We start from the raw sequence: 13,595 nt of genomic DNA, 5'->3' as shown, positions 1-13,595 counted from the left end.
TGTACAGGGAGGCCTGGTGTGCTGTGTTTCATGGGGTCACAAAGAGTCAAACACAACTGAGCAAGTGAACTGAACTGAACTGAATTTTCTTGAATTTACTGAGTCTTATTTTGTGGCCTTGCATGTGATCTATCCAAGAGTATGTTACATGTCTACTTGTAAAGTATGTGCCTTCAAATGCTTTTGAATAGAATGTGCTTCGGTTTATATATATGTAAATTTCATCTGGTATAATTTGTTATTTAAGGGCAATGTTTCCTTATTGATTTTCTGTATGGATGATCTGTCCATTGATGTAAGTGGTGTATTGTGGTCCTCAACTATTACTGTATTGCTGTTGATTTCTCCCTTTATGTCTGTTAATATTTGGTTTATGTATGTAGATTTTTCTGTGTTGGGTGAATATGTTAACAACTGTTATATCTTTTTTTGAATGATCCCTTGATCATTATTGTAATATCCTTATTTGTTTCCTGTAAAAGTCTTTGGTTTGGAATCTATTTTTTCTGATACAAGTATTGCTGCCCCAGCTTATTTTAGATTTCCATTTGCATGGAATATCTTTTTCTGTCCCTGAACTTTCAGTAAGTTTTATATCTGAATTGGGTCTTTTGTAGGCTGCATATATACAAATCTTGCTTCTGTGTCCATTTTACCACTGTGTCTTTGATTAAAGCATTTAGTCCAATTTACACTTAAAATAGTTATTCATATGCATATTCTTTTGCCATTTTGTTAAATGAGTTTGTTTTTGCAGGTGCATTTTCCAGGTGTATTTTGTTCCTTCTTTTATTCTTTTCTCTTGTATTTCGATGAATATCTTTAGTGCTATTTTAAATTCCTTTCTCTTTTATTTTTATATCTATTATAGACTTTTGGCTTGTCCCTATTGTGAGTTTTACATGTGGAAATATATATGGAAGAAAATACAATTGAGAGTCTCTCAGTTGTGTCTGACTCTTTTCAACCCATGTTGTAGCCTGCCAGACTCCTCTGACAATTGAATTTTTCAGGCAAGAATACTGGAGTGGTAGCCATTCCCTTCTCCAAGGGATGTTCCCAACCCAGGGATCAAATCCAGGTCTCATGCATAGCAGGCAGAGTCTTTAACTGTTTTAAGTTGCTGATCTCTTAATATCAAATACATTTTATCAACCTTGCATTTGTTCTCTCCTCCCCTCACAATTACGGTTTTTTGATACCATATTTTACATATAATTTCTTTGCATGTCTCTTAACTGCTTATTGTGGATATGCATGAATTTACTACTTTTGTTTTTTACCCTTACTACTAGTTCTGTGTGTGGATGCTTTCTGTCTTTAGTACCAGTTTGCCCTTACTGATGAAGTTTTTCAATTTATAATTTTCAGTTTTCTTGTGGCCCTTCCTTTATCACTTAGAGAGTTACTTTAACATTTCTTTTAAGGCTGGTTTGGCTGTGCTGAACATTTTTAGCTTTTGCTTGTCTGTGAAGTTTTTGATTTCTCCATCAAATCTGAATGGGAGACTTTCTGGATAGAGTATTCTTGGTTTTTAAGTTTTTCCCTTTCATCATTTTAAATTTATTATACCACTTCCTTCTGACCTACAAATTTTCTGCTGAAAAATAAGCTGATAATATTATGGGAATTCCTTTGTATGTTATTTGTTGTTCTTCTCTTTTATTATAATATTATCTCTATTTCTTTATTTAAAAAAATTTAATTACAGTGTGTCTTGGTATGTTTGTTTTTGAGTTAATCCTCTATAGGACTCTGCTTTCTGAATTTAGATATCTATTTCCTTTCCCAGGTTAGGGAATTTTTCATCTATTATAACTTCTATTATGCTCTCAGCCCCTTTCTCTCTGTCTCTCTTCTTCTTCTTGGACCCTTATTCACTTTATAATGAATATTATTTGGCTTGATGTTGTCCCAGAAGTCTCTTTCATTATTTTTTTTTTTTCTGTTAAGCCATAGTGATTTTCCACTACTGCTTCTTCCAGGTTATTGATTCATTCATCTGTATCATTTAATCTACTATTGATCTTTAATACATTTAATCTTCTAGTACATTTTAAATTTCACTTAAAAAAAATTCTTTATCTCTGTTTGGTTGTTGTTTGTATTTTATAAATCTTTGTTAAAACTTCTAATGTCTTGCTCTGTGAGTCAATTCTCTTGAGTTCTTTGATCATTTTTACGATCACTACTCTGAACTCTTTCTGAGGTTGATTGCCTTATTCAGCTTTACTTAGCTCTTCTGGGGTTTTATCTTGTTTATTCATTTGAAACATGTTCCTCTGTCACTTACTTTTGCCTAAATTGCTCTTCTATATTAACTTATCTGGTAGGTTGGTTATGTTTCCTGACTTTGAAGAACTGGCCTTTTGCAGGAGACATCTTTTGTTCCCAGCAGTGTCTTCCCCTCTCATCACCAGTGCTATATTCTCTACAGGTTCCCCCATGAGGGCTGTAAGGGTCTTTCTGTTGGAGCTGACTATGTGAGCAGTCTGCTAAACTTGGTTGGCCTCTGGTTCATTTGGTTGCTCAATCTTGCCTTGTGTGGAGGCTGAGATGGCCTCTGGTTTGTGGTACTAGGTTACCAGGCATTTGACTGTGGAACTTTGAGGAGCCCTGGACTAGTGCTGGGTTGCTGGTGGGTGGAGTCAGGGTCCAGAAGACCCAGGGTTTATTGCCTGCCCACCAATGGATAAAACCAGGTTGTGGAGCTAGTGTGACTTACTGGCTGGCAGAACCAAGTCATGGATTCTTGTTGCAGGGCTAAGGGGTCCCAGAGCGTTTTGTTGGTGGGTGGGACTGGTTCCTGAAATATCTGGCTGTGTGGCCTCTGGTTTCTTGAAGCTTGTGTTGGCCTGCTGGCATGTGTCCCCTGGGTGAGCTGCAGTTGCCTCCTACCCCAGCTTCTGACTTCTTTTCCAGACTATGTGATATATTGTGTGTGCCCTTTAAGTGTGAATTCTCTGTTTTCCCCAGCCCTCTGGGACTCCCGAAAGTAAGCCCCACTGCCATTCAATACCAAATGCTCTGGGGGCTCATCTTCCTGGTGCAGGACTTCTGGATTGGAGAACTTGACGTGGGGTTTGAACTTCTCACTCCTTTGGGAGTGCTTCTGCAGTTGTAACTATTCTCCCATTTGTGAAATGCCTACCTGGGGGTATTGGATTTGACTATATCATGACCCAATCCCTTCTATCTCTCTCAATTTGATTTCTTTGTATCTTTGTTTGTAGAAGATCTTTTCTGGTAGGTTCTAGTCTTTTTTTAATCTGTAATTGTTTTTCCAATAGTTGTGATGATGTGCCTGTGAGAAGAGGTCGACTCAGGGTCTTCTCCTCCACTTATCTTGCACACTTTCCCTGTGGATAATTTTAACTATTGATTGTAGGAAATGAACCTTAGGAATTAAGTCTGCTCTAGAGAAGGCAATGGCAAGCCACTCCAGTACTATTGCCTAGAAAATCCAATGGATGGAGGAGCCTGGCAGGCTGCTGTCCGTGGGGTCACTAAGGAGGGTCGGACACGACTGAGCGACTTCACTTTCACTTTTCACTTTCACACATTGGAGAAGGAAATGGCAACCCACTCCAGTGTTCTTGCCTGGAGAATCCCAGGGACGGGGGAGCCTGGTGGGCTTCCGTCTATGGGGTCACACAGAGTCAGACACGACTGAAGTGACTTAGCAGCAGCAGCAGCAGCAGCAGAGCTGATAATTATGCAGACATTTCCTCAAAATAAAAGTTAGTGATACCAATTTCAAGCAGAATAAAATAAAATATAAACCTTGTTCCAATTTGTTGTTTCAGTTTTTAAAATTGTGTTTTAACCAAAGCATTGCAGTTGGTTCTTATTAATCATATTCCTCAGTGAGAAGCAGTGTAGGGTTTGGATAAGAGCATAGATTGTTCATATCTGGCTTTGTCATGTATTGGTTGTGTGAACTTGGCAAGAACTTCTCAAATCTTAGGTCTTCTCTAACCTGAGGATGGTAATGTACCCTGTTTCAAAGAGATACTTGAAAAACTGAAGAATAAAAAGTAATATAAGGAACTTAATATGAGATCCAGCACTTGGTAAGCTCTCAATAAATGTTAGATAATTATCATGGTTATTATTAGCTTTAAGTGAGAAATCTTTTTCTCAGGGAATATCCTAGTTTCTCAATATCCATCTAATTGCCCAAGAATGAAACTTGGGAAAAATCCTTGATTCTTCTGATTCTAACTCTTTATCCACTTGATGCTCTTCTTGACCCTCAAATACTTATACTTCTTACTGTTTGATTGCTGCTACCATGGGCCAAGCTGCCATCTACCATCAAAGGCCTGGCCATTTTAACAATAGCAGAGTTCTCAAAGCTCTGATTGTCTTCCTTTCAATCCATTCTCAACATTTCAGGCAGAGGGATTGTTCTAAAATGCAAATCAAGCTGATGCCACTCTCCTACTTAAAACTGACCAGTGGTATTCCAATGTCCTTTGCATGAAGTCCAAGTTCCTTGAGAGGACTTACCAGACTTTCATGATTTAGTTCTTGCTTTTCTCTGTAGATTCATATTTTGCAACCTCCTTACCCTCTGTGCCTTAGCCAAAATGAATTTGTCTCAATTTTGAAGACAGCCTACTCCCCTTCACTCCAGCCTTTACATGTGGTTCTTTGTTTTTCTGGATGACTACTATGCCTCTTGTCTGTTTTAGTCCAAGAGTCACTTCTGGGTGGCTGTCTGTGATCCCACCTATGGCAATTAGATTTTTTTTCCCTTCTATTGTATTTGTTATTTCCCCTCACAATAGCTGTCACAAAATTTTATAAATGTACTTTTAAAAATAATTTTCTCAATACCACTAGACATCCTGCTTCTTAATTGGCTGCACATTAGAAGCCAGTTCAGTTCAGTCGCTCAGTCGTGTCCGACTCTTTGCGACCCCATGAATCACAGCACGCCAGGCCTCTCTGTCCATCACCAACTCCCAGAGTTCACTCAAACTCATGTCCATCGAGTCGGTGATGCCATCCAGCCATCTCATTCTCTGTCATCCCCTTCTTCTCCAACCCCCAATCCCTCCTAGCATCAGAGTCTTTTCCAGTGAGTCAACTCGTCGCATGAGGTGGCCAAAGTATTGGAGTTTCAGCTTTAGCATCAGTCCTTCCAATGAACACCCAGAATTGATCTCCTTTAGAATGGAGCCACTAGGTAGCTGAAAATAATCTGATGCCCAGGACCTACCTCAGAGCAATTAAAGGAGATGAATTAAGACTGGGGTGGGTCCCCCATGTTTGTATTTATGTTTAGCTCTCAAGTGATTCTAAAGTGTGGCCAGAATTGAGATACACTGCTATATATGGTGAATTCTCATGCATGAGGATATTCTTGTTGGTTTTTTTTTTTTTTCCCCCAGAGATTTGTTTCCTAGCATATGGTAAATATTTGGTTACACTTACTCTCATTCTGGCTTCCCAGGTGGCGCTAGTGGTAAAGAACCTGCCTCCCAGTGTAGGAGATGTAAGAGACCTGGGTTCAATCCCTGGGTTGGGAAGATCCCCAGGAGAAGAAAATGGCAACGCACTCCAGTATTCTTGCCTGGAGAATCCCATGGACAGAGGAGCCAGGCGGGCTATAGTCCATAACGTTGCAAAGAGTAGGACATCACTGAAGCAGCTTAGCACACACACTCATTCTTATTCTGTAATTTACACTTTTAACCAACTTAAACAGGCCTGAAGATATAAGAAGAAAAGCTCCGCCCCCAATTATTGTATTTTACATAGAATGTTATAAGGTCATGGTATCAATTAGCCCCCTAAAGTTCCCTTTAAGATTTGGAATATCAGTGCTTTACTAGATAGAATGGCCATAAATATCAGGCTTTCAAAGATATTTATTTCTGAAAAGAGATTAAGACCCAGTTTCACAGACACTTGGAAATATTTACTTCTCAGAAGTTGTCACCCGTTGTCTTAACATCTCTGTCCCATTAATCAGATACCATGGTAAAAAGACAGGGTAGTGTCAGGACATACTAATGAATATGATTTTATATTTAATAATGTCTGTAATATTATTAAATATAGATTAATATTTTATATTTAATGCATCAGTATGGGAAAGGGAATGGCTGGTCTGTTTCAGTAAGTCAGGGAAGAATTTGAGAGGAGCTGACATTTAAATTAAGCTTTGAAGTACAACTTGGAGTTTGCCATGCAGATGGGGTCTTTGGTGGCCAATCTGTTTGCAAAATGTGTGAAATGCCAAATATACTAGGTTGGAAGGTAGATGTTTAAAAATGTCTGAAATTTTCCTTTATTTTCAAAGGGGAAAAATCACAGTTTGCTTTCTAATATTTGGATGATGGTGTGGAATTTTTTCCCCCGTAACTTGACTGGCTTGTGTTGAGACAGATATATTTTAGTATTTGAAGACTGCCACTAAGGTGGATTTAAAGGTCTTATGATTTTAAGTGTAAATGGGTGACCCTTAATTTCCTAGTCATTCTTGACAATATGGATTTTTTTCAGTATTATAAAGTTACAGATATTATGATGATTTTCTTAGAAATCAAGATACTTTACATATTCAGATAATATAATATTCTATAAATAACCAAATAAAACTGAAATTAATAAAATAGGAAACTAAATTTTATTATCAAGGAAGAAATATGTAGTAACCAGAAGAAGGTGAAGTATCAAAGTATTCTGTTCAGAATGGTTAGGGGATAATATGAAATAATTGTTTCTTTTTCAAAATAGTGTTAATCCTTTATATGCATTAACAGCTAATATGAAGTTGTATTACATTTTGAAATAATAAAAAATAAATGACATTCTTTTCTTTCCCTCTAGATTTTCTTATGCATCTTTCTGTGATTCCAACATCATAGCAGTGGTGGTAGACACGGTTCTTTATGTCGCTAAGAAAAATAGCCCGTTTGTGGAAGTGTGGGATAAGAAGACTGAAAAACTCTGTGAACTAATAGATTGTGTGCACTTTTTAAAGTAAATTAATATTTTTTCATTTATTTTCTTGTGGAAAGAGTGCTATGGGACCTATCTGCTTAACAAATTTTTAAGTGTTCACTGTGTTGTTGGATGTAGGTACAGTGTCATTGGTTCTTTATTTTATGCCTGTAAGAACTGTCCTTACACTTCAGATTTCATAGAGGGAGGAATTATGGCCTATTTTTCTTCCTTTATACTTCTAAATAGAAAAAATGTTTTAAAAAATTCAGAAACAAAATCGTTAATGTTTTTTGGCACCATCTGTTGGTATCCAGCAAATTTCATCTTTGGAGAAAAATAGAAACATAATATGGTTTCTTCAAGGTATTACAAAGAAAAAGTCACAAAACAATATAAAATATGGGTGCAAAATGTGCTAGACTGACCAGGATCAAGTGTGTAGGAGACTTCACATCACCCGCATACCTTGTGTGCTGCTGCTGGCATCCAGGACCATCACCAGTCTTATTTGCTAGCTACTATATAGTTTTATTTTGGTTTTACTGTATAGATTTTTTTTTTTAATCTTCTGGAGAACATTTTGATTATATACCATATCCATAAATTGAGATTTCAAAGTTTATTAACACTTTAGTTTTTCTCTGGTTGGTGAGGAGATTTCTGTTGGGAAGACCTGACAGCTCTGCCTAGTAAAAGGTCCTTTCCTGGAGTTCTAAAATTGTTGGAATTTTTTCATTCTGGATACCTCATTTTTGTCATGAATTATTCTTTAGCTCAGGGAAAAATTCAGTGATTTGGATTCATATCTTTTACATGTAGATGACTATAGTTTTTATTTTCTTTTATAACTTTTAAACTGCATGAAAAAATTTTGAAATTAATGCTTTTTTCTTTATATTAAGCAGATGCTTTTCATTTTTTGCTGAAATGCATAGGCTTGTTATATATAAAAATTATATCCATCTTATTTATTTCAGAGCTTCTTGAAGTTAAGAGGCAATTGTTGTGTTATCTTTGATAATTTATGCTTTAAGTAGCAAAATGTGGCTCTTTGACATTCTATATTTAACAAAATTAGTTTCATATAACTTTAATTATATGTAATAAATCTTGTCACGTATTCATAATCCAAAATGTTGTACATATATATTTATGTGTGTGTGTGTCTGTATATATAGTCACATTTATTTTATCTCTTTATTTTTAAACAAAAAGGATTAATGCATGCTTTCTTTATGGTTTAGGGAGGAACTGGTCAGAGTAAGCAAGGAATTGAAACACAAAATGTCTTATTCTGGGAGAGTGAAGACTCTCTGCCTCCAGAAGAACACTGCTCTCTGGATAGGAACTGGAGGAGGCCATATCTTACTCCTTGATCTTTCAACTCGTCAAATTATACGTATAATTCACAACTTTTGTGATTCTGTTAGAGTCATGATGACTGCACAGTTAGGCAAGTTTACTTCCTTTAAATCTTTTTTCATATTCTCTTAAGACTATAAGAATATGTTTTTTCTTCACTTCCCAACATAGTATGAAGTGTCTCAGAAATTCATAGGGAAATTTTGCAAGATATATTTTGAATAGGGGCCTTATAAGCATGAAGTGAGTAGATGTTTCTAGTCCCATAAAAGAAGCAGGTATTGCAAGGGAACACTAAATTTAGGTCTTGCTTTCTCTTTTTTCTTTATAATTAAGGCAAAAATATAAAATGTTGAGTATTGTTAACTTTTTGACAAAGAAATTTAAGCAGATGATTATTTTGATCCTAGTTTATAACTTTCTACCCTTGTTAAGGAATACCATTTAGTTTTTCTTTCTATAAATAAATTTATATTTTTTTACAGTATATATTGCTACAGTGTATATTCTTATAGCAATATGTACTTCATAATCTAAATACAAATACTGGAAAATCATTATGTTTTATTTATGTTTTCTGTTGTTCCTACTTTTCTACTCAACTGTGAAGAAATCATGATAGCACATGATGCTCACACTTAACTCTTATTTTGACTAGTTAATTGCTTTAGGGAATAGACTTAGTATTTATACAGAGTTGATCACAGAAATGGGGTTAAGTTCTATAAAACTAGAGTTTATGTAGCTTTGGGGCCTCCCCGGTGGCTTCACAGTAAAAAAAATCCACCTGTAGTGCAAGAGATGTGAATTTGATCTCTGGGTCAGGAAGATTCCCTGGAGGAGAGCATGGCAACCCACTCCAGTATTGTTGTTTGGGAGATCCCATGGACAGAGGAGCCTGGTGGGCTACAATCCATAGGGTCACAAAAGAGTCAGACATGACCTAGCTACTAAACAACATCAACAGATGTAACTTTAGCAAATGAATAATAAAAATGTTGGAACAGGATGAAGACAACAGTAAATTCCTTTTACAGGAATGTATTAAGGAAAGATCAGTGTTTCTCTTCAGTCTCACAGATTTTCCATGAATAGGTATCAGAGTTGCACAAAAGTTAGAGTTAGGGGCTCCTAGTGACTGGCGACTGCCAGGACACTTGTCCATGCAAGCAAAGTAGTGGGTGTAGGGGGGGTTGTCTCTTTAGTCTTACCAAGGTTGTTGTATCCTTTAATTTGTATGTACTTGGTATCCAGATGGTTGTTCATTACTGACATTATAGGGCAATTTCAATGGGTTTAATTTATTTTTTAAATAATTTGAACATAATCTACAATATACAGCATAATCTAGCTTCACCTCAGTTCTCTTGCCCTTGTCATTTGCCGTATTCTTCTTTGCTTTTTCTGCTCTAGAAGAAAGTTCAGCCCCTCTTAAATACCATGCTTCATCCTACCTCAAAGTTTTGTGGGTGCTGTTTCATTTTGCCTAGTTAATTTAGTTACTGTTTAGTAACTAATCTCATCACTAGACCATTAACTCCATTTATCTCTCTTTAATACATTCCTGTAAAAGGAATTTACTGTTGTCTTCATCCTGTTCCAACATTTTTATTATTCATTTGCTAAAGTTACATCCGTTGATGTTGTTTAATAGCTAGGTCATGTCCGACTCTTTTGTGACCCCATGGATTAAAGCCCGCCAGGCTTCTCTGTCCATGGGATTTCCCAGGCAACAATACTGGAGTGGGTTGCTATGCCTTCCTTCAGGGAATCTTCCCGACCCAGAGATCAAATTCATGTCTCCTGCGTTACAGGTGGATTTTTTTTTTTTACTGCTGAACCACCAGGGAAGCCCCAAAGTTACATGAACTCTAGTTTTACAGAACTTAACCGTATTTTTGTGATGGATTGGGTCTGCTTGTGTTTATACCCCTTTATTCCCAGGCCCTAGCCTAAGGCCTGGTGTACATCTTCATAGGATTTGATGAATATTTGTTGAATAAATTATTGAATGACTTGAGAATAAAGTATGGTTATACAACAGTGTGTCAGCATATTACATGTTCATGCAACTCTCTGTCCAAATGCTTCACATCTGACCAGCACATTACAGTATCAAAATCACTTTTGCATACACTCTCTCTTTGATATATAGCTTTTGTTGGAGGAGTAATATATAAATATTGAGCCCATTTTGCAGAGAGTTTAAGCTGTTTTCTCAGATTCACACAATAAGAATCATAGCAAGATGGTAGATCAAATTTTTTAACTTTAAAAACGTACTGGTCACCTTGCAGAGTATTTTTTGTTCATCGCCTTGCAGAGTATTTTTTGTTCAAACTCAGTTGAGGGATCTCTTAAGTAGTGGAATTGTAAGTTAATTTCCAAGGTTTTTGTATCTTAAAATATGAACTTTTGTACTCTTTAAAGTCCAACTTACTATATTGTTTTAATAGAACTCTTTTATTTTTAATAAAGGAAGTCTTAAAAACGTCATGCTGGTTTTGGGATATAACCAGAAAAGTGCTGAAGGTGCACAACACCAAAAAGGTAATGTTTAATAGGATACTATATTCCAAGCAGACTGTAATGACATGAATGATTATAACATATTATGTTTTTATACATTTAAGGTAAATATTACATATGCATAAAACTTTAGGCATTTTTAATAGCTTCTTTATGGTTCAAATAATTTAGATATAAATTTTCAAAATTAAGTTTTAGTGATTTAGCAGTGTAATATATTTTTCAGGTGAAGTAGAGCTAGCAACCACTATTAAATGAGAACTAGCTCAAACCCAACATAGGTATTTTTCCTTAGATCTTACCTACTCCATATTATCCAAATCATAGTCTGATTTTGAAAAGTGTTTGGAAAAGCTTTATTCTTTCAGAAAATGAAGTTTTATGTTACTAAAGGTCCATTGTTAAAATTTGTTAGTTCTATAATGTATTTTAAATACCTTTCCAAATATAATTTCTTATAAATGGTAATAATTTAGTATGTTACTTTTATATGCATATGTGTATTTTGTGTGTGCGTGTGTATGTGTGTGTGTGTGTGTGTATTTCTTGGTGGCACTAGTGGTAAAGAACCTAGATGCCAATGCAGGAGACTTCAGAGATCCAGGTTCGATCCCTGGGTTGGGAAGATGCCCTGGAGGAGGGCATGGCAACTTGCTCCAGTATTTCTGCCTGGAAAATTCCATGGACCGAGGAGCCTGGAGGGCTACAGTTCATGGGGCCACAAAGAGTCATTCACGACTGAGCATGTACACACACACACACACACACACACATATATACACATACACATTTGTCCAATAGCTAAATATAAATTAACAAAATTAAGATTAAAATGTTTCATTGCAGATCTTTATAACATGATTTGTTTTTTAATTTTCTAGAGATACAGTCTTGCTTGTCTGTTTGGGACATCAATCTTCCACATGAAGTGCAAAATTTAGAAAAACATATTGAAGTGAGAAAAGAATTAGCTGAAAAAATGAGAAGAATATCTGTTGAATAAGAGGGATATTGGAAATCTTTATCTTTGGATGGAAAAATGGTTATCTTCTCTTGTAAATATCTTTAAAAAATGTTTATGTATAAAAAGAAAAATTTCTACTACTTCCTGTTTGCTAATGTGTATATGAAGGAATGTTTATAGATTTTATTTTGTAAAAATGTACAAAATTGTTACCAGTTAAAATATATTTTAAAGAACTATTTTAAATGTTAATATTTCTTATATATCCTAATTAAGTTTGTGGATTAAGTAATAAAAGGAAATCTAAAAAGTACTGGATTGTAGTACTCATACTGAAATTTACAAAGTGGATACTTTTTTTTGTTACTCATAATGAAGGTTATGTTTATTTGTGTTCTGTGATTAAGACAGATCTATTACTGGATTAATGTCTAGATATTCTGTGAAGTGGAATAAAAATATTAGAAAAATTTTAATGTAATACATTCCTTCTTAGATTGCTTTAAAATGCAGTTATCATATATACTTGTAAATAGTCATTGAATTTGCACTAATGAAACCCTTTGCTGGAACATGAGTTCTTTTTGTTGCTAATATAAACAATGCATCTCATACAATTTCACTTTATCTAAAAAAAAATGCCATAAAATATGCTGATAAGAAACCAACATGTTTTTGAAATCCTCCTATCCAAGAAAGACATAGCTATTTTCTTTCCTATATTGCAACTCTGTCTTTGAATGTGAAATCATAAAGTTTTATAATTGGTGTAAATAAAATGTTCAGTCCTTCAAGTGATATTGTTATGTTTTAATTTTTATTTTAAGTGTTAAACCACACCACTGACTACTTGTTCCCAATCTTCTTCACTCCAAATATTAGTACTCATCTTCTTCCTTAATTTGCGACCTGCAAATTCTACATCAGTCAGGTAGAAACTCTATTTTCAGAGTTACAGAATTTTACAACTCCCACCAAGACCATGGGGATAAGAATGTAACATTCCAGTTTGCTGAAACAGAAAGGAGCTTTAGCTATGATGGGTACCTGTTAACCTAGTCTTCTAAATTATACTTAAACTGTTTAAATAAATTCCTAAAGTAGGAGTGTTGGGCTTCCCTGATGGCTCAGTTGGTAATGAATCTGCCAGAAATGCAGGGGATCCCGGTTCTATTCCTAGATCAGGAATATCTGCTGGAGAAGGGATAGGCTATCCACTCCAGTATTCTTGGGCTTCCCTTGTGGCTCAGCTAGTAAAGAATCCACCAGCAATGCAGGAGTCCTGGATTCAATCCCCAGGTTGGGAAAATCCTCTGAAGAAGGGAAAGGGTACCCACTCCAGTATTCTGGCCTGGAGAATTCCATGGACCTTATAGTCCATTGGGTCACAAAGAGTTGGACCAACTGAGCAACTTTCACTTCACTTCCCTTCCCTTCATAATAGGAGTGTCAGGGTCAAGTACCTAGGTAACCATTTAAGTGTCATTTCTGCTTTAAAGAATTTTTTTTTTTTTGGTAAATCTCTTGGCCCTGACCAAGATTTCTTATTTCAAACTATTCTCTGTGATAGGATGAAAGTAAAGTGAAAGTGTTAGTTGCTTGGTCATGTCTGACTCTTTGCAACCCCATGGACTGAAGCCCACCAAATTCCTCTGTCCATGGGATTCTCCAGGCAAGAATACTGGAGTGGGTTACCATTCCCTTCTCCATGGGATTTTCCAAACCCAGGGATCGAATCTGGGTCTCCTGCATTGCATGCAGATTCTTTCTCGTCTGAACC

At 35.9% G+C, this 13,595-nt stretch overlaps 1 protein-coding gene across 4 annotated transcripts in view; it reads left to right on the top strand.

Moving 5' to 3' along the window:
* LRRK2 (leucine rich repeat kinase 2) overlaps positions 1-12,609 on the top strand; it is a 210,334-nt gene extending 197,725 nt beyond the window's left edge. For all 4 annotated transcript variants that reach the window (XM_088836974.1, XM_055396301.2, XM_055396300.2 and 1 more), the window contains 4 exons: positions 6,844-6,996; positions 8,205-8,413; positions 10,801-10,872; positions 11,733-12,609. In XM_088836974.1, coding sequence (XP_088693100.1) covers positions 6,844-6,996; positions 8,205-8,413; positions 10,801-10,872; positions 11,733-11,854 — 556 coding nt within the window. In that variant the 3' untranslated portion in view covers positions 11,855-12,609. The remainder of the gene's footprint in view (positions 1-6,843; positions 6,997-8,204; positions 8,414-10,800; positions 10,873-11,732) is intronic.
* Positions 12,610-13,595: the final 986 nt, after the last annotated feature.

Source organism: Moschus berezovskii, chromosome 6 (genome assembly GCF_049115385.1).
Source record: "Moschus berezovskii isolate FMDL1 chromosome 6, NW_MosBer_1.0, whole genome shotgun sequence".
In the NCBI taxonomy this organism is placed as follows: domain Eukaryota; kingdom Metazoa; phylum Chordata; class Mammalia; order Artiodactyla; family Moschidae; genus Moschus; species Moschus berezovskii.
Note: the sequence above shows the minus strand (reverse complement) of the source record. Positions and strands in the feature narration are given on the sequence as shown.